Source organism: Thamnophis elegans, chromosome 2 (assembly GCF_009769535.1).
Source record: "Thamnophis elegans isolate rThaEle1 chromosome 2, rThaEle1.pri, whole genome shotgun sequence".
NCBI classification, from domain to species: domain Eukaryota; kingdom Metazoa; phylum Chordata; class Lepidosauria; order Squamata; family Colubridae; genus Thamnophis; species Thamnophis elegans.
Window position 1 is genome coordinate 49,425,111 of NC_045542.1, and position 20,163 is coordinate 49,445,273.

Below are 20,163 nucleotides of genomic sequence, written 5' to 3' on the forward strand. Positions count from 1 at the left end.
GTCGCGGGTTGACCCGGTTGCGTAAGTGACCCGGACGTGGAAGTGGGAGGAGAGGACGTGACCCGGAGGTACATGGTGCCAGGGTCAATATGCCGCTACCCGTCCAAGTCTTCAATTTGCAGGTATTGAGGAAGTTTCAAGGGGGTCGCCTCGGGACGGGGACGGGGGGAGGCCTGGCCGCAGGGCGTGTCTTGCGGCGGCTCGAGGCGCAATTCAGGCGGCGGCGGGAAGGAGGCTGCCGAGCGGCTCCTCCGGTGGGATCAGCCCATGTGTTATTTTGGGAAGCTTCCCCCCCTCCGCCCCGACTGCCTCCTTCAGGAGGGGAGGCGGCGGTGGCGACAGGCGGGCGGGCGGGAGGCAGGGGCGGCCTCGAGCGGGGAAGACAGATCCGTTGCCCCGAGGTCGAGCGGTTGGCCGCGGCCGTGGCCGCCGGATGGAGAGGCCCTGCCGCCCGGTGCGCTTGGCTCTGCTGCTCCCCTCCCTTCCCCGCCCAACCCCCTGCGCTGCCCTCCTCTCCTTGCTCTTCATTGGGTCTCTGTGTAGACGCGGGGGCTGTTTGCCAGCCGAAGGGTCGATGCGGAGTTTCCCACTCCACGTACGGGCTGAGAACCCTTAATAGGCATTGATAAAGATAAAGAGGGATAGGATAAGAAAATGACCCTGATGATGTTACCTAGTCTGGTAACGAAACATTCAGAGGCTAAATTGAAACAAGGTTGGAGAGAGAAACCACTGCCAAAAAACACTGAATATACCCCTGTACGGTTTAAACAGAGCAGTTGGTCTTCATTTAAACAGCTTTTAAGAGGTCTTGGTGTGTGTGTCTGTCTGTCTGTTTTTGCCTTTATTATTCCCTTCCCCCAGAATTGTGCCATGATACTATAGTATAAGTGGGAGAAGTAGATATAAATGACTTGTCACAATCTGCTGTCTGTTCCTACCCTAAATACCACCAAAAGGGAATTATACTCTAGTAACCTATCAGTTCGAAAGCATGTAAAAATGAAAGTAGAAAAATAGGGACCACCTTTAGTGGGAAGGTAACAGTGCTCCGTATGCCTTCGGCGTTTAGTCATGCCAGCCACAGGACCAGTGGACAGTGATGAGCACCACTCCCTAGAGTCTGGAACAACTAGCACATATGTGCGAGGGGAACCTTTACCTATACCTTTACAGTTTGCATAAGGAAGAGTTGTGTGATCTCCTAGTTATGAAATGTAATGATCCAGCAAGTTCTGCTACTCAAAAGTTGGAATAAACTGGCACACTTTTTTTGCGCTCTTGTAATTGTGCATTTGCTTCTGGAGATTTAAAAAAAAAATCTATCAAAATGATGTCTGAAACGTAATGAGAAATTGAAGTACCAGTGAACAGATATTTGAGCAATCAAATTCTATCTCCTATGTCGGAAACTTCACAATTGTTGCTGCATTAAGAATAGTAGAATCGCAGGACAGAAATAAGGATGGAGAAACCTTTGCATCTTTCTGTTTCCTTCCTGGTTACAGTCCTCTGCCCAAAGTTCTCTTGTTTCTCAAAGGGTTTTTTGACTTTCTGTTGTTTTTAACTGATGACCAAAACCAACATTCTTGAAAAATGACAACAGAGGGAGGAATTTGGATGTTGAATTTTCTCCCTGATCAGTGTCTCCTAAAACATTTTCCTTGCCACATTAAGAACAATAATGTCTTAGAAATCACATTTTTTTGCTTGCCCCTCCCAAAAAGCCTTCCTCATCTTTCTTACTTTAGAGATGCCATGTATTTTTACAGCTTCTCTAAGGGTGACATGGAAAGTTTTCTGCACCCAATTTCATAATTGCAGTATCACAAGTTGCATGTAATGTATCTGTTCTGATTTTACTATTTATAATACAGTATTTAGGAAATTGTGCATCCAAGCCAGTGGATTTGACATTTGTTGCTTGTTTAATGTGGCACATAAATGCTAATTCTTTGTAACTTTAAGATGGATATTAATAAAGGCCTATGTGAAAGAGAAAGAAAGCCAGTTCATATTATTTTAAGCCTACCATGAATGATAGCTGTTTATGACTGCAGGGGCATTAACTTCCTTTTTTTCCTTTAGCAGCTGGCGAGCTCTGTGTCAGGGCGAGGGGGTACAGAGAGTCAGGACAGGATGAGGGATAGTTCAGTTCCAAGCTCAGCTTCCTCGTCAGTGACAGATCTATACAACACTCCCCGCAGCAGTAGGTCAGACCTCTTCCTCCCAGGTACATCTGGAGACTTCAGCCTGAGTGCCTGCTTATCAGCCTGCACCCTACTTTATGAGGTATCTCAAAGGAGAAAGCACTCAAGGATGTCTGAGTGAGAATGACTTAAGTTTTATCAACATTAAGACATATTATTCTCTTTTTAAAACAAAACAACAAAATCCCCTCCTTTCTCTGAATTGGATGTATTTCAAATAACAAAAGGTTTTGTTACATGCTGTTGAGCTGCTAGCAAAAATATTTGTCTAAGAATAGTTGAAAGCATGCAGACTCGAAGCAATGGGTGATGGACTATAATTTTCCATAGCAGTTGTATGGCTTTACTTTGTTATGTATGTAATTTATGTATTTTAAACATTTTTCTACTTTTACGTAAGGGAGTTAACACAAAATTCAATTATCCTTTTCTTTTCTTAACAAATATCATGACTTAAAATCAAAGCAATGGACATTAACACAACAGCAGGATTACCCAACTATACTAAAGCTAAGAAAACTGCAGAACTGATTTGGGATCCCTTGTTTCATGGTGGGTGGGAGGGAATGCACAGATGAGGTACTGGCATGAAGAAGGCTGTCTCTTTGGAAATCATTAGCCATCTTTTATTGGATTGGGGATAAATGGTCCAGAGACTGCATATGGCTCCTGTATTGTTTTGCTTGGTTTTTAATGGCCTCCAAAGATCACATAGTTGAAATTTGGCAGCAAATTGCTGAATAATAAAGCACAGTATTCTAATCCTTAGAAGTAAAAACAGTGTGTGCAAAAGTATAGTCTAGCAGGAACCAGAGATGGTCCTACCAGTTTGGACTGGTTCGACCAAACTAGTAGTGGTTTGGCAGCCTGGGTCGCTGGAACCGGCAGCGACCCAGGGCTGCCATGCCCCCGAATCAGTTCTCCTATGGGACCGGCATTTTGATTTTTGGTTCTGCTCATGCACAGAACAATTGTAATTGCACAAATTTATTGGTTTTTCTTTTTTTAACATTGTACGCATGCACAGACCTATTTTTGTGTAAATGCGCACAATGTAAATGGCAGGAAACCTTTCTGCAATTCTTAGAGACTCCATAGAATGGGTGGAGCCAAAAAGCTAGGCCCTTTTAGATATATTTTGAAGAAGCTTAATGGCTTTAAGGACTGAAATGACTGCCTTACAATATTTCATCTCTTAAAACTTCCGATCATTCATTTGAAAATTGTACTTTTTACTCTTCTAGGTTTTGAAGTACGCCATTAATACATCATCATAGTTTAGTACCATACAGTCATGGAGCTGACAGAAGGAGGGCTGTTTGTAGAGGGCATTGGATGACCACTCCATGCATGATGTCATCCTGATATTGCCCTGTCCAATTTGACATTCAGACATCCCCAAATTAAAAGAAAATAGTACTTTGCCATAAAAAGCTTATTTACAAAAGACAGTGCACTCAAAAAAACAAAGTAAACTATCAAGAGGATTCATAGGTAAACAGTCTGCCCTTTGTATATGTTCAGATACCCACTTTTAATCATAACTCAAATTATGATTTCTTCTAAAAAGACTATTCCTCTGAAAAAGCACATTTTTCTTATGCAAAGAATGCAGATTCTCAATTGGAAAAACCTTGGGCAATTCAAATGGTTTGGAGTAAGGCTTTGGAGAGTTTCTGCTAAGCAGATAAGACTACAGTTATGAAACCTGTGGCCTTTCATATGTTGCTAGGCTAGCTACTTCGGTCCTAATCTTCCCAACTAGTGGATATTTCTAATGGCATTTGCAGAACTTCAGACTGCCAATCTGTATTTTATCAAGATAGATTGACCAATGATCTGACCTTGGAGTAAATTTGAAGCCTAGGTTTATCACTGTTTCATTATCCAGACCATTTGGGGCATAGGGTTAATTAAAATACCCTATGAGGATTCAACTTAGGTGAATGCCATAAACCTTGGGTGGGTTCAGGTAGCTAATTTATAATAACAGAAGGGTCTGTGAAATTGAACATTCTATTGTCCAGCTTCTTCATCTATCCTTTGAAACAATAGAATCCAGGTGAAAAGTCACAATAGTAGTATTTATTTTTTCAGTTTATATAGCCATCCATCTCACCTAAGTGTCTCTGGAAGACTCACAACATTATTTCTTCACATAAGAACATACTTAGGATCTAATGGCAATAAAAGTTTCTTTGGATCAAATATTTAAAATCTTTCTTTGTGAGGCTTATGTCTCAGCAAAACAATTTTCTAATTAAAGGAGATAAAATAGTCTTCATATGCTGCTTAAAATGACGAGCCCTTAAACCCCTTTTTGTTGTTTTACAATTTAAAAAAAGGATTTAGAAATAGAGGAATCTGTTAGGGATGCATTGCATATATTTTGTACAATGAAGCATTTGCCTCTTGATTCACCACGGTCTTTAGGTTGGGGCATGGGGTTGCCCTGTGCACGCTTGTGCAATCAAGCGTGCAACCTATGACATCATATTCAATCCCTGCTTTCACACCACAGAGGAAGATGGGTAATAGATTGTCATGCTATAAAACTAATTTTCTTTAATTTTGCATTGGTAAATGTCTAATTTCCAAGAAGCCTAGATTCTCCTGAATCTTTTGCCTTCATGTCCTTATGGGCTTTCTAAAGGAACTCAATTGGATGGAATATAGAGTATATAAAAATGGATCTTTGATATGATCTAGGGAGATACCTGATACTGATATCCTTTAGATCAAGATTATACCCAATAAGTGTGAAAGATGATATTTGTGGAGCATCAGACATGGCTTTAGACCTAATTGTGCTTTTGTCATGGTTCATATTTCGCTCCCTTTGTTATAAATAGTTTTACTTTTCTTTGCATTTTTAGCCGTGTTTTTGAAGTGTGTATGCTTGCCTGATTTATCCATAGTGTATAACTTTGTACATTTTCAGGTATGGAATTGTAAATTTGCAGTTGCTCAGGCCATGTAAAATTACTGCTCTTTGTTTCAGTTGTTGAGAAAATTCACGATGAGGGCAGTGTTCTCCTTTCCCAAAAATTTTAAAAGCCCAGGCAAACTCCCTGAATTGCCCACATATAAATCCAGCCCTGATCTTGGATGAACTATTGCAGAATAACAAAACAACACAACAATAATTTCAGACTATTATTTCATGTTTCAGCCTTGGCAGTATTGTGGAAATAACAGTATATTCAGTACTGTATAAGGTATATGTGCTCTTGGGTTTGGCTGAAAAAAATTCATAAAGATTTAAGTGGATTTTCTTGTTAACAATTATTTCCATTCATTATGAATGAAAATAAAAAGTATGCCTAGAATTTCCTATGAGTTATATGAAACAATATAGAATTACATAATAAGCTGACAAGTAAGAAAAATATCCCAATTTAATTTGTTAAATTCTGTTAATTTCTTTCCCAGTATAACATTGTTTTATTTGCTTACCATAAGAACAAACTTTGTAGACATTGATTTTGTCCATGTGTGTGGGTGTGACACATACACACACATACATACCCTTGGTTCAAATTGAGGGGATTAAACTGCCTTTTTTGGTTCGGAAAATGGTTAGTTATCTCTGTTTTGTTATTGAGAGCAAGGAACAGTGAGGGTGGTATTTCTGGCAGGCCTGGAAAACAACTTCATGGAGTGAAAATACTAAGCTGTAGCTGCATTGCTTAAATGTCAAGTTCAGCTATATTTGCTGATTCCTGGGAATCTTTCCCTTGGGGCTGGGACGTGAGGCTCCTCATTTCTGTTTCATTCACATGCTCTGTCATTACAGGGTGCGGTAGAGCCCATGCAGATTGATGTAGATCCCCAAGAAGATCAGCAAAATGCACCTGATATCAACTATGTGGTGGAGAACCCAACTCTGGTATGTGCTTGAGGACAAAAACGACAGAGCGGGCTTCTTAGAACTGCCTTCCTAAACCTAGGTTCTCCATCAGTCCTTACTTTAAACAAATGGTACCTGTTTATTGTTTTACTTGTAACCTTTGCTTATACATAGAGGAAAATTGATTTATATTGTCGGTTAAAATGGCAGGCGAGAGGGAGCTGAATCACAACTGTTAGAAACTCTTTCACATTATGTAACAAAAACTGTCCACAGTTTTCCTCTTCTTCTGTTGATAAAGAGTCTTTTGAGTGAAGGTCAACTATTGGAGACCTTATGAAGATACCTGTGTTGCTTTAGTGGCACCAGTAGGGAAATAGGTTGCCATTGCCTTCTTCCGGGATGCTTTTTCAGCTTCCAGTCTTATAAATATCAGCCAGCTTAGCTTTTTGAGACTGGATGGCGTTATCTGCTTGTTATATCTCATATAAGTGCTTGAGTTGTCAGTTTAAAACAAATTCTTATATTTAAGTAGTGCTTTTGATTATAAACGTTACAATAACCCTATAAAATAGGTCAGGATTAACCCCATATTGGGAATAAAATTACCATTGTCTAGATGAACTTCATATCTATTGCCTGAAGGGAGCAAAATTATTACTGTGATAACTGTACCTCCTAGTTCTTCCTTCTCTGCTCTGCAGTCTTGGGGAGTGTCATCATATGAGCTTTTTACAGCGTAGTGGTTAAGAATGTGGGTAAGAGTAGAAAAATCTTAGATCAAGTCTATTCATCCTTAACCACAAATGCTGACTGGCTTTGGGTCAGTCATTCTATCTCAGCCCACCATAGCTCACAAAGTTGTTGTGGGAGTAAAACAGGTATTGTATTGTTTTACTAACTTCCTCAATAAGCCCAGTTATTACTTTTTTTTTCTTTTTGGAGATAAAACATGATATAGCATGATTATCATCCAATGCATTAATTCTACAGAAAATGTTGATGCATAGATACCTGTTCTACTTATTACCGAATATAGCAAAAATTAATCAAGTGTACAATTTGGATAATTGTCATTAAGAAACAAAAATATCCAGGAATAATTCCTGTATTATTTAGGATTTAAGAGCAGGTTTGTCAAACCCATATCATCAAGGTGGTGTCACGTGACGTATCAGGACTCCCCCCCCCTTTCGCTAAACCGGGTGTGGGCGTGGCCAGCACGTGATGTATCCGCCCCTCAGGGAGTTTGACAGCCCTCATCTGGAGCTAGCAAACCTCTGGGAACTCTATGGTTACTCTATAGTTCTTGGACTAAAAATATAAGGGGCCTAATAGTTGGGCTAGTATACACTATCATCTATGATCTTTTCATTCCGGCTGGAGCAGGATCTGGAGCAGTATGCAGCAAGTTACAGTGGCCTGATGAGGATTGAGAGATTGCAGTTCATTGCTGACCATTGCCCACAGCTGCGAGTGGAAGCCCTGAAGATGGCGCTCTCATTTGTCCAAAGAACATTCAATGTGGATGTTTATGAGGAGATTCACCGGAAGTTGACTGAAGCTACCAGGTAATACAATGAAGTAGGGTCTTGAGAGGCTTCTTGGGGATGCATAGTATAAAGATATGTATATATCTTTATTTGACTGACTTTGCATCTATATCTATAACTATATACCTATGTCTGCCTTTCTGTGTGTGTGTGTGTGTGTGTGTGTGTGTGTGTGTGTGTACGTACATACATACACACATAAAGAATGAGAGAGACAGAGAGAATGTTAGTGACCACCATGCAGCATAATTACAGTTAAATATAATAAAAGCATTAATAGAAATATGAATGATATGAATTAAGCATTGCACATGGCATTATAAACATTGTAGCTATGAAATATATAAAAGTAAGCCTTTTAACTTATGAAAGTTTTAAAAAGATTATTCTGGTGTTTTAAAACTAACCATTATACAAATGTGCAACAAAATATGAAATGTAAATTATCATTTCTAACACAAAAACTAATAGATGTAAAAAAAACTATGGCATAAATTTCAAACAATACTCACTGAAATAAGCAATTACCCCTTTTTGATAGCTGTAGCTAATATAGCAAAATTTAAAAGCATTCTGGGAGACTATATTGTGTCTTTTAGACAATGGAAACTAAAGATTAAATAAGTCTGGATCCTCTGGAGAATTTGTTAATAGCACACATAAATATCCTTATAAAAGGGAGAGCTCAGAAGAAAATGAGCAGCCTTCTCACCATTATCCATTCTGGGCAACATTGTTCATTGTAAGATATTTTCTTATACTTCCAAGTCAACAGTTGGTAAAACATTGTTGTGCTAATGTCCTACCTTATCTATATTTAGATAGACTGCAGTCAGTCTGTCTAAAGTATTTATTGGCTGTACTGAAATTTGAAGGTAGAGCACTTAAGCTTTCAATTAGGACTATTATTGCCAAATTTCATTCCCATGGACATTTTGCACTACCATGTGTAATATAAAAAGTAGAAACCCATGGGAGAGGCCCCCTTTTAGCCAGATGACTATATCCAGGTGGTTATCTTTTTCACTCCAGCTCTTGCATATGGTTTGAAATTCTTTACATCCTAAGAGCCATTTGTTCACCCATTAGAAAGGGAGCCCTTTCATTTGCTTTCAGGTGTTTTGATGAATTAAGCATTAGAATTAAGTGTATCTGAGAATGTTTGCTATTTAAATAAAAGCTTACCATAGCAGGGAGATAGAATGTAATTAATCAAAGTCAGCTTTTGATTGTCTTGGCTCTTAGTTTAACTTCTTTGATTAAATCACAGGTATGTTGCTATTTCTCATTCAAACCATGGAACAAAGGGATCTGTCTTGTTTTCTATCTGTAGTAGTTTTCCTATAGATCATTAGTTTTAATTCCCATCAATCCATTCAGTGCTGCCTGTGGCAATGCATTATAGGAGTTCTATATATGAGTCGAACGCCTTTTCTGAATTTAGAGTTCCACTCATCAAAATATCAATATTGTCTTGAACCAATTGATTGTACTCCTAATGCATTACTATGATCCTTCTCAATTCTTGTCGATTCTGGCAGTAGATAGGTTGTTCTATCTGTAGGTAACATGATTCTGTGTCCCTGTACACTTTGTGTATCTACTGTTTTCTTTTCAGAGAGCTGCAGAACACACCTGACGCGGTCCCAGACGGTGGGATAGAGCCCCCTCCTCTAGACACAGCATGGGTTGAGGCTACACGCAAAAAAGCTCTTCTCAAACTGGAAAAGTTAGACACAGATCTTAAGAATTATAAAGGAAATTCAATCAAGGAAAGCATCAGGTGACATTAAGGACATTAACAATGAAAACAAATTGGAGTTGGTAGTTACGCATTTGTAAAACTAATCTAAGAAAAACATTTTAAAATGTAATCTGCAATCATTTGACGGGCTGTGTATACTTCAAATGATATTTTCTTGAATTTATTATTTACTGTTTTCTGGTACATGTTGTCATTAAATAAAACCATGAAGGAATCTTTGTGTAGAATATGCTACACATTTCCTATTAACATGAAAAGCTTTTCCATAATCTGTAGTCACAGATCATTTCTCAAATGTTTCTTGAGAAAGAAAATTGAATGATTGAACTGCTTTTTACTCATTCCCAAGAATTAAATAGTTGGCTCACCATAATGTCCCTCCTCTGTGAACCCTTCAGAAGGTTGTGGGAAATATACTATTTTTGTTCTAAACATGTAATGTGTGAGACACATCCCCCAATATAATTTTCCCTTCTGTGACCCACATTTTTCCTATTGCGGCTACTGCTTATTCCCACTCTCAGATTTTGCAGTTCATGTATCTTGCACTCTTCGCCATGTAGTATACATTTGTTGACTTCGATAATGTGCATAACAGTTGTATTCCTCAGCAATGGTGGGCATTATTCATAGTAGCTTATGAATACTTTTGCAAGGAAATAAATGTTCAGAAGAGGCTATGGATCTGTTTTAGCAATTGAAACACAGTGGACTATGTAGTAGAATACTAAAAAGCATAATTAAGAAGCATACTTGATCCTCATTTTTAGTTTTCTATGGAAGTGTTGATGCTAAGTATCTGCCCAGAAATAAATAAGAACGTTCTTTGCTGTGTGTTACCCTGTAGTTATACCTTTTGGAGAAAGGCAAACAGTGTTTAGGATAATGGTGTTTCTGTTGCTTAGTCATTTATAGCTGACATGTACCCTGCTTTTTAGGAAGAGGACATGATGACTTGGGAGATCACTACCTTGACTGTGGAGACCTCAGCAATGCCCTTAAATGTTACTCACGAGCCCGTGATTACTGCACCAGTGGCAAAACATGTTATTAACATGTGCCTCAATGTTATCAAGGTAAACAGCAATTTATCTCAGCAGTTCTTTATTTGGAGAGGGGGAGACTAAGTACGGTAGAATTTAATCTGTTCAAAATAGAGCTTTTTTTCCCCAACTCACAATTAACTTTAAACCTTCCCATCAGTACTTTTCACGAGGTCTCATTGTGTCAGTAATATTAGGCTACCGCAACTCCCCCCAAAAAGCTCTCTTTTCACAATTACCTCTTTTAATAGAGGCCCAGAATAGAACGAGTCAGTTAATGGGTTGCTCAGCTACGTCTGGACTTGGTTTCTTTGCAGGTCAGTGTTTATCTTCAAAACTGGTCCATGTCCTGAGCTACGTGAGCAAAGCAGAATCACCGCCAGAGAATTGCAGAGGTAAGTAGCTCTTCTCCATCTTGTCTGTGGCAAGACATTCCAATGATAGAGTCAAGTCACTTTCCCAAGCAAATGGGAATTTGGAAGTAGCCATATGCTAAGATAATGCTGATTCCTTGTTTGCTTTCATTTATCCCGTTTTGATTCTGATAAAATATAGTCCTATAGTACCTTTGTGGCACTGTGTCCTGTTTAACTTGTGAAGGATTGTTAAGAGCTATTTACAATTAATAATGAACTTGGAAAGTAGACATGAGGGTCAGATTCCCTATGACAAGAAGCAGAGATTCCATTTCCTCATTGTGCTTACATGTAATGTGTTGTGCACACGCTCCCTATTTAGAGCTTGGAATGAATCCAACCTGCCTTTTAGATGGGCTTTGATCCGTGTCCAGGGAAAAGAAATAGAGAAAAGAACTGCTCCCTCAGACAAGCTTAATGGAACGAATTAGCTGAAATATTATTGCTGATTGACTGATTTTTTTCCCCTCCTCCCTGTCTAGCAAAGAGGAGAACGGGACAGCCAGACACAGGCCATCCTTACCAAATTGAAATGTGCCGCATGTGAGAAAATGGTTTGCTTCCTTAACTGAACCGCCCTAGTGTTCATGGGAAGGGTTGTGTCCAAGCAATGCAAATAGATCAGCAAAAATGTTCCAATTTTGTTTTTCCAATATCTGTCCCAATGTTGTAACTGCAAAAGCTCCCCAGGTCAGTCTCTATTCCTAGAACTATTATTAATTTAAGAGGGCTTAGGTTTCTGTCTGACCTCTAGCCTTCTCTTTCTTCTGATTCATCTGCACAAAAGGGTACTTAATCTCATTCTTAGCTTGGCTGAACTAGCTGCCCGGAAGTACAAGCAGGCAGCAAAGTGCTTCCTGTTGGCCTCATTTGATCACTGGTGATTTCCCTGAGGTGAGGGATGTGGAAGAGATGGGAGCTGGCAAAACCAATGGGGTTTTAATGTGGAGAAGTACGGACATACGAGACCATATGTCCAAGCTAAATCTGGAGAGATTAGCTATTTTTTCTCCCTTGTTTTTTTTTTTCCCCTTGGGAGGGCACCTCTTCCTTTCCTTGGAAATCTAGGGAAAGGATTCAGGCAATCTTGGGTTCTTTATCTCTATTCTTTAGAGGCTGTCCCTTCTCTCTTTTTTTCCAGCTGCTCTCTCCTAGCAATGTAGCTGTATATGGTGGCCTGTGTGCACTAGCAACTTTTGACCGACAAGAATTGCAACGTAATGTCATCTCCAGCAGGTAAAACAATCTGTGGAACTTTGATGATGAAATAAACTAAATAATAATGGATATGTTAGTGGATTTATTGATGGGAGCAGACAAATGGCAGGAGTGAAAGAGATTAAGTAGTCTCCCTCATCTAGTATCCACCATGTTCAATTTTAAGTTCTTCTGATTCCTTTTCCTTGGTCCCGATAGTCCTCAGCTTACAATTGGTCAATTATGGTCATATGTCAAGGACTACCTGTAATTTTAAGAAAGGCAGGATGAAGAATTATAGACTTACTCACATCTGGTCCAAATTTTAGACAGTCATGCCTTTCCACTGCCATGCTCTCTGGCTCTTTAGACAGCGGTCACTCACAATCTTGTAGAAATGATCACACAATCAACATGACTTTTCCATTGAATAGAGTTAGCCTTCTTTGAAAGAAACATAAAAGATGATTCAACTTTGGATTGTATAACTCCCTTTGTATCTACAGCTCCTTCAAACTGTTCTTAGAGCTAGAACCCCAGGTTCGTGACATCATCTTCAAGTTCTATGAATCCAAATATGCTTCATGTCTCAAGATGCTGGATGAGATGAAGGTATGTCCTAGAGTTTTAGTGTTCCTCAGTATGTTTTGCAAAACAGTTGCAACATCATTTGAACTCTTGAGAACCCTTTCTCAACTAGGTAAAGCTACTCTTGTCTTAGAAGTATAAGAAAGCCTGGCTTAGGAAGGGGTAAGCAACAGACTTCAGAGATAATATCAGGTCATAGTCTGTGTGTGTGCATGCAAGAATTTCTCCCTTTCTTGCACATTAACCTTAATCAACTACACTGTTTCAGTGTGTTCAGGTAAAATGTTCAAGCTACTAGGTATTAAGCTCAATCTGAAAAATAGAAAAATACTTTATAGCTATGTACTGTTATAAATACACAGATTCCTATAAAATATATTTTAAAAAAACAGGAAGGAAAGGAAACACATGTTGCTAGAGGAAAAGACTGTCTATGAAAAGCCATTAGGCTGAAATTGTACTATCTTGAGAGTGAGTTCAGATACATCATGTGTAAGGGATGAGACTCCCCTATTCAGGGGGAAAACAAGGAAACAGTTAATAGTTTTGGATATTCACTCTATTGCTATTACAGTTACTTCCAGTTCTCCCAGGTGAATAGCAAAATAGTAGAAAGAAATTAATGGATGTTATGATAACTCCAAAGGAAATATGGCAGTGCCTTAGTAAATCTTATTAGGTAGATTCAGTGTTTCTTTTCTATTTACTATTAACACTTTGCAAACTCTAGAAATGATTGTTTTATAGAGCAAAGCTTTGGAAAGCTTTATGTCCATTCTTATTGCTGTTCTGGACAGGATAACCTACTATTGGACATGTACCTGGCGCCTCATGTGAGAACACTTTACACCCAGATACGAAATCGGGCCCTTATCCAGGTAACTGTCTTTACCCGTGGCTACAATTGTGACTTTCCTTTGTTCCTTCCTTCACTGAATGCAGTGCAGAGTCACTCTCCATATATTTCTCTGTCTCTTTTTCTCTCTTGACTTTTCCCTTTCTTCCCAGTATTTTAGCCCCTATGTGTCAGCAGACATGCGCAAGATGGCCACCGCTTTCAACACTACCGTGGCAGCTCTGGAGGATGAGCTCACTCAGCTGATCCTAGAGGGGCTAATAAATGCCAGAATAGACTCCCATAGCAAGGTGAGTCCCAGTCGTACAAGTGGTTCTAAGTCTCTCTGGCCACTACTGAAAGCCAATGGGTAGCTAGAGAGAATGAACTTAATTGTTTGTGCATAATAATTGTGCCATTCGGGTAATCAATTGGGCCCCACAATTGACCCCAACATTTCTGTTGATAAGGGAGGCCGCTGTTAAATGAGTTTTACCCCAATTTACGACCTTGCTTGGCACAGTTGCTAAGTGACTCACTGTAGTTGTTAAGTTAGTAACAAGGTCATTAAGTGAATTTGGCTTCCCCATTGACTTTGCTTGTCAAAAGTTTGTAGAAACTGGTCAAGGACACTGTAAACCTCATAAATACAGACCATTTGTCAAGCATCCAAATTTTGATCATGTGACTATAGAGATGCTTTGATGGTTGTAAGTAAAAAAGGTCATAAGTCACTTCTTTCAGTGCTATGGTAACTTTGGTCACTTGATGAATGGCTGTGAGTTGACAAATACCTGTAGTCTAGAATATTTTAGCCAATATAAGAATTTGGATACTGTAGACAAGGTATAACTCCTAGTTATCCAGCAACTCTGCTTTGCTTTTAAATAATTATTTAAAGAAAAAAAATCATTTCTACATAAAAATAATTCAATTATTTTAGCTTTTAAATTTTCAGAAGATGCTTTTCGCTATTTAGAATAGAATAGAATAGAATTCTTTATTGGCCAAGTGTGATTGGACACACAAGGAATTTGTCTTTGGTGCCTATGCTCTCAGGGTACATAAGGAGAATAAAATACATTCATCAAAAATAAAAAGATACAACAATTAGTGATAGTCAAGGTTGCTAATAAGCTATCAAATCATATTAGTAAACAAAAACAATATAAATTGAAAGATACAAGCAACATGGTTATAGTCATAAGTGGGGAGAGATAGATACTAGCAAGGAAGAGAAGAATACTAGTAATACAGTCTTAGTAAATTATTTGCCAGTATTGTGGGAATCAGTTGTTAAGCAGAGTGATGGCATTCGGGGGAAAAACTGTCCTTGTGTCTAGTTGTTCTGATGTGCAGTGCCCTATAGCGTCATTTTGAGATACGATAAAACCTAGAAACTTGAAGGTCTCTTTCATTTCCCTCAACAAATACCAGAGGGGGCTTTTGAATTTTGTTTCTCAGACGTCATTTGCTGCTCCTCTTCATCTCTGAATTGTATCTCCCCTGCTACTTAATCTTATTCTGTAGATTTTATATGCCAGAGATGTTGACCAACGCAGTACTACCTTTGAAAAGTCCCTGCTCATGGGAAAGGAGTTTCAGCGTCGCGCCAAAGCTATGATCCTACGAGCTGCTGTCCTGCGTAATCAGATCCATGTGAAGGTGAGCAAAAATTGGGGGGGGGGGGGGGTTGCATCTTCGTGAATCAAGATCAATCAGAAGTTGGTGTAAATATAAATGAGGGCATTTGGACTGAGCTGATGAGCGGAATCAGGGCAAGTAGTTCCTATCCATCTCCTGAATGACTTCAGCTGATGCATAGATATTTGAAGGCCCCAAAGCAGGTTAGATAAGATACTTTCTTAGAAACATTATTTCAGTACAGATTTTGTTGCGGATGTAAGAAGAGCCTTGCTGTATTAAGCCTAAGGCCTTTCTAGTCAAATTTTCTATTCTGCAATAACCAAACACACCCATCCACTTGTGGACCTCACGACAATAGCCCTTTTTCAATGTGGCTCCCCATAAATTGGGAGATAAGAAACTTTGCTTTTGACTGCTGTGCTGGTACGTAGCCCTCAAGATTAATAGTGGTTGTCACTCCCTGAATCACTCTAACTCCACTTATAAATGTTAGATTTGTATCCATTGTACACGTGGTAGCAATGAATGTTGTTGTTTTATTATGCACAGAGCTTCCTGCAGCAGGAAGTGACAAAATGAACATAATCCAAAAGTGGATTTTTCTTGGCAGATCCACAGGGAAGATGAAGGAAGAGAAGAGGGCTATGCGAGGCATTTGAAAGAAGCGGCTGGGAACGGCTTTTGAAGTAGTAGTGTGACCCTAGCAATAGGCATAACTGCTTGAACTATTTAAAGGAAGCACACATTACGAAACTCTTCTTTCAAAAATTTTTTGCCCAGCCTTAGAAGAAACCTTCATCCTTGGAGGCCCTAAGTCCTCAGTTTCTTTTAACTGTGTTATACTTTGTGAGACACCCAAAAGATGGGGTTCTTTTACTGCTGGCCCTTTTTTCCCTGAAGGAGTAAAACCATGTCTCTCCATGCTATCTAATCTTTTAGTCCTTAATTCTTTTTCCATTCACCTGGTTTTGGCTCCCTGGGGGTTTCTTTCACTTGCCTGCTGGTGTGGCAACTTGTGGGATGGGAGATGAGCTCTTTTCCTATTTGATTGCTTACTGGGCCTTGGGTCTCTCTCTCCCTCTCTCCCTCTCTTGCCTTGTTACAGTCTCCTCCACGAGAAGGAAGCCAAGGTGAACTCACTCCAGCAAACAGCCAGTCCCGGATGAGCACCAACATGTGAAACTCTCTGAGCCAACAAAAGACTGTCCCTTCCCACCCTGCCCCACCTACCCAGGGCCATGTGTATCCAGTATCCACAACGTCAACTGTCCCTTGGTGCCTTTTCAGACTCTCTGGCTGTGGGGGGAGGGAGGGCTGGGGTGCGGGGCAAGACCGTTGAAGGCAAGCTTTGAGAGAGTCTGAGAACTCCTTTTAGAACAGACAACGTTTGTCAGATGCAGCCCTTTGAGAATATGCAAGCCTGCGAGTGCTGGCTTCATCCTATCCTTCCCGGGGGTTTCCTCATAAACAGAAGCTGATCTTGGTTTCATTCAGCTGCCAAAAGAGCTTTGTTGTTTTTGTTCAGTAAAAGATAAAAATAGCATGAATCTGGAGGACCTGTGTGTTCGTGCAGAACTCATTTGTACGAATGCATCGTCTCAGACCCTGAGAGTCTCCCTTGGACAGCGTCACAGGAAAACAGGCATCCTTTCCATTCATTCACTTCAGGGCTGTTTTTTCATTCACCTGGAATCGGCTCCATTTTAATCTGTTCTTCCTGTTTTGTTTTGTTTTTAAAGTGTGTGCTCTGGCTTGTTTTCACATCCCCAGACCTCAGATGGCTAGTTGGCTCCTTTGATAATCCTTGCTCCAAATGGGATGGGGGAGGGAGGGGAAACATATGAAATGGTCTCCCCCTGCACTTGGGCAGGACTTGCCTGGCTGCCTGCACTACTACTTTTTAATTTACTTCATAACAAAAGGGGTGTGTGGTTACAGGCTTGACTCCGATTGTGTTGCGTTAACAAGTGTAGGTTGAGTGTTTGAGTGTTCCACAGTTGCTTACTGGGGTTCATCCCAAGGTAGCAGTTACACATTTGGATTTAACTCTTGGCCAATTTATCTACTTTTCCCAGACACTGTTAATGTTGTTTAGTTTAAAGCCACATTCTCTCCTATGCATTAAAAACATAATTGCAATGATAACTGCAGATCTGAGCATTAATTCTTGCTCTCCTCCACAAACCTCTCAACTCAATTATACTCTAGGACAAATATCCGAAGGGTGCAGTTCCGAAATTAAGGATTGCTTGAATTACAATCCTAGATGATACTGAGCATGTCTTTTTGTGGATCCTTTAACCCAAGTGTTATCATACCATGCCATTTTTATAAAAGTATGGAAAGAAATCGGTGAGACGGGTGATCCATATGTAATCTACGTAATTTGATGGTAGCTTTACAAGTAGTACTATCTGATATTTAACATATTTCGATGCAAAATATATAAAGATTCCTTACCTTTCTTAAAAGAATCCATATGCATTTAGTGCAGAGATATTTTGAATTTTCCTCATAGATATTCAAGGCAATGTGTATATATAATATGACCTAAAGGCCACTTGAAAACAAATAGTAGGCAAAACTAATGATGAAGATAGCATAATGTAATAAATTGCATCATTACAGTAAGCAAGATTAAAATAAACTGCCTAAGCCAAATAAACAATTTTAACCCAGTATTGGAAAAAAAAAATGATGAGACTGCAGTATACAAACCTTGACTTTTCTTAATCTGTTGAGTCATTACATTATGGGTCAAGTTAGGGATTGGTTCTTGGGTTTCTTAAATGTTAAGATTTTCAGAATCTAAGCAAATTAAAAGATTTCTTATTTCTGTTGCTCACAAAAATGAAATTGCAATCCTTTCCCATTATTGTTCCCTATGGGTTGGTCTTCTGCAGTACTTGAGAAGCAATTTTTGAAGTAGTTGTATGGCTTAATTATTAGTAGATTTAGCTGCTGCTGTTACTTTTGCTTCTTTTGTATTTTTTGTTAGATATTTCACTCTTCTGGGTTTTTTTCCCCTTCATTTTATAGTTCCCTCTTTGGTCTCTAATAGTTAGCATTCCTAACAAAATACAGGTAGTCCTGAACTTACAACAGTTTACTTAGTGACCATTCAAAGTTACAACGGCACTAAAATAAGTGATTTATGACCACTTTTCACACTTATGACCATTGCAGCATCCCTATGATCACGCAATTTACATTTGAATGTTTGACAGTTGATGCACATTTATGATGGTTACAGTGACCCAGGGTCATGTGATCCCCTTTTGCGACCTTCTGAGGCATTGGGGAAACCGGATTCACTTAACAGCCGTGTTACTAATTTAACAACTGCAGGGAACCATTTAACAAAAGTGATTATTAGTGTTATAAGTGAGGCAAAACTCACTTAATACATTTCTCCCTTAGCAACATAAATTTTGAGCTCAGTTGTAGTTGTAAGCTGAGGACTACCTGTAGTTGTTTTTTGAGGCAATGGGTAAGGTACAGTCTGATTAACAAGACAAATCTAGTCTGAAGGTCTTAATCATAGGACTTGATGGGAATCTATAAGAATCTGATGGGTAATACTATACTCAGTACAATAAAAAAAAGATACAGTGCATATTGTTTTCAAGACTGTATGGCTGGCCAGGGTTATTTATTCTGAGCAAACCTATCGTTCTAATAAGTTTTCAGCATCTTATGTCACTGGTATAGTTTGATGTCCTTTCATAGGCATGGGAGTGGTTTTTTTAATGCAGTACCACGTCTGGATAGGAAAAGGGTCATGAGAAACAGACTGTAGCACTGAGAATATTGCAGGTAGTTCTCGACTTATTACCACGGTTGAGCCCAAACTTTCCATTGCTAAGCAAGGCAGTAGTTAGGTGAGTTGCACCTCATTTTATGAACTTTTTGCCACCGTTGTTAAGTGAATTGCTGAGTTGTTAAGTGAATCATGCCATTGTTGAGTGAACCTGGCTTCCTCCATTACTTTGCTTGTCAGAAGCTGACTGAAGAGATTGTACATGGTGATCACATACTTGGGGACTGTAACTGTCATAAATATACCATATTTTTTGGACTATAAGACACACCGGAGTATAAGACGCATCAAGATTTTGAAGAGATACATTAAAAAAAAATCTTTGCCTTCCTCGGCTTCAGGGAGTACTCTACAGGCCTACCAAACCCTCTGCACACCCTGTTTTTTGTGAAAAACGGGGCGTGCAACGAGTTTGGGAGGCCTGCAAAATGTTCCTGGAGGCTGGGGAAAGCAAAACGTAGGGGTTTGGGGGGGATGAAAAACAGGGTTTGCAGAGGGTTTGGGATGCCTGTAGAGTGCTCTTGGGGGCTGGGGAGAGCAAAAACAAGCAAAAAATGGCCCATTTTTCGCAGAGAGTTTGGAAGGCCTGCAAAGTGCTCCTGGGGACTGGAGAGGGCAAAAACATCCCCATTTTGTGAAATACAGGCCCATTATTCTCTTGTTTTTGCCATCCCCAGCCCCCAGGAGCACTCCGCAGGCTTCTAAATCCTCTGTGCATCCATTTTTGTGAAAAACAGGATGCATGGGACAGGGTTTTGGGAGGGTAAAAATGCTGTATTCAGTGTATAAGACCCAGATTTTCGCCTCCTTTTTGGGTGGAGAAAGATGCGTCTTATACTCTGAAAAATACAGTATATTGGATTGGGCGGCCTATAAATTTTATTAATAAATAAAATAAATAATAAATTAGTAATCTTACAGTAAAATACAGTATGTCATTTTGATTATGTGTCCATGGAGATACTACAGTGGTCATTTGTGTGAAAACTGGCAATAAGTCACTTTTTTCAATACTGCTTTAACTTCAGTCACTAAATGAATGGTTGTAAGTCGGCAATCTGTACCTTGTCCTTTTATGTGGTCCCATTTTAAAGATTTCCTGGCTTATAGGAAGATAGATGTGACATCCCCAAGGAGCTCATATACCTCAACAGAATACTTAATAATTATTTTAAGTATCTCCAAACTCATAGCCATTTTGTTGGCAGTCATAACTTTCATCCATTAACATCAGTGGTT

General features: G+C 39.4%; 1 protein-coding gene across 1 annotated transcript; it reads left to right on the forward strand.

Annotated features, from left to right (window-relative positions):
- The first annotated feature begins 15 nt into the window (after window positions 1–15).
- GPS1 (G protein pathway suppressor 1) lies at window positions 16–17,757 on the forward strand. Its single transcript, XM_032209305.1, is given in 17 exon segments — window positions 16–122; window positions 6,007–6,099; window positions 7,450–7,631; window positions 9,232–9,397; window positions 10,319–10,414; window positions 10,416–10,454; window positions 10,739–10,760; window positions 10,763–10,820; window positions 11,325–11,378; window positions 11,643–11,718; window positions 11,720–11,731; window positions 11,979–12,073; window positions 12,541–12,646; window positions 13,420–13,500; window positions 13,631–13,768; window positions 14,988–15,122; window positions 16,210–17,757. Coding segments are annotated over 17 exon segments (1,461 nt in total). The 5' UTR covers window positions 16–89; the 3' UTR covers window positions 16,285–17,757.
- The last annotated feature ends 2,406 nt before the right edge of the window (window positions 17,758–20,163 follow it).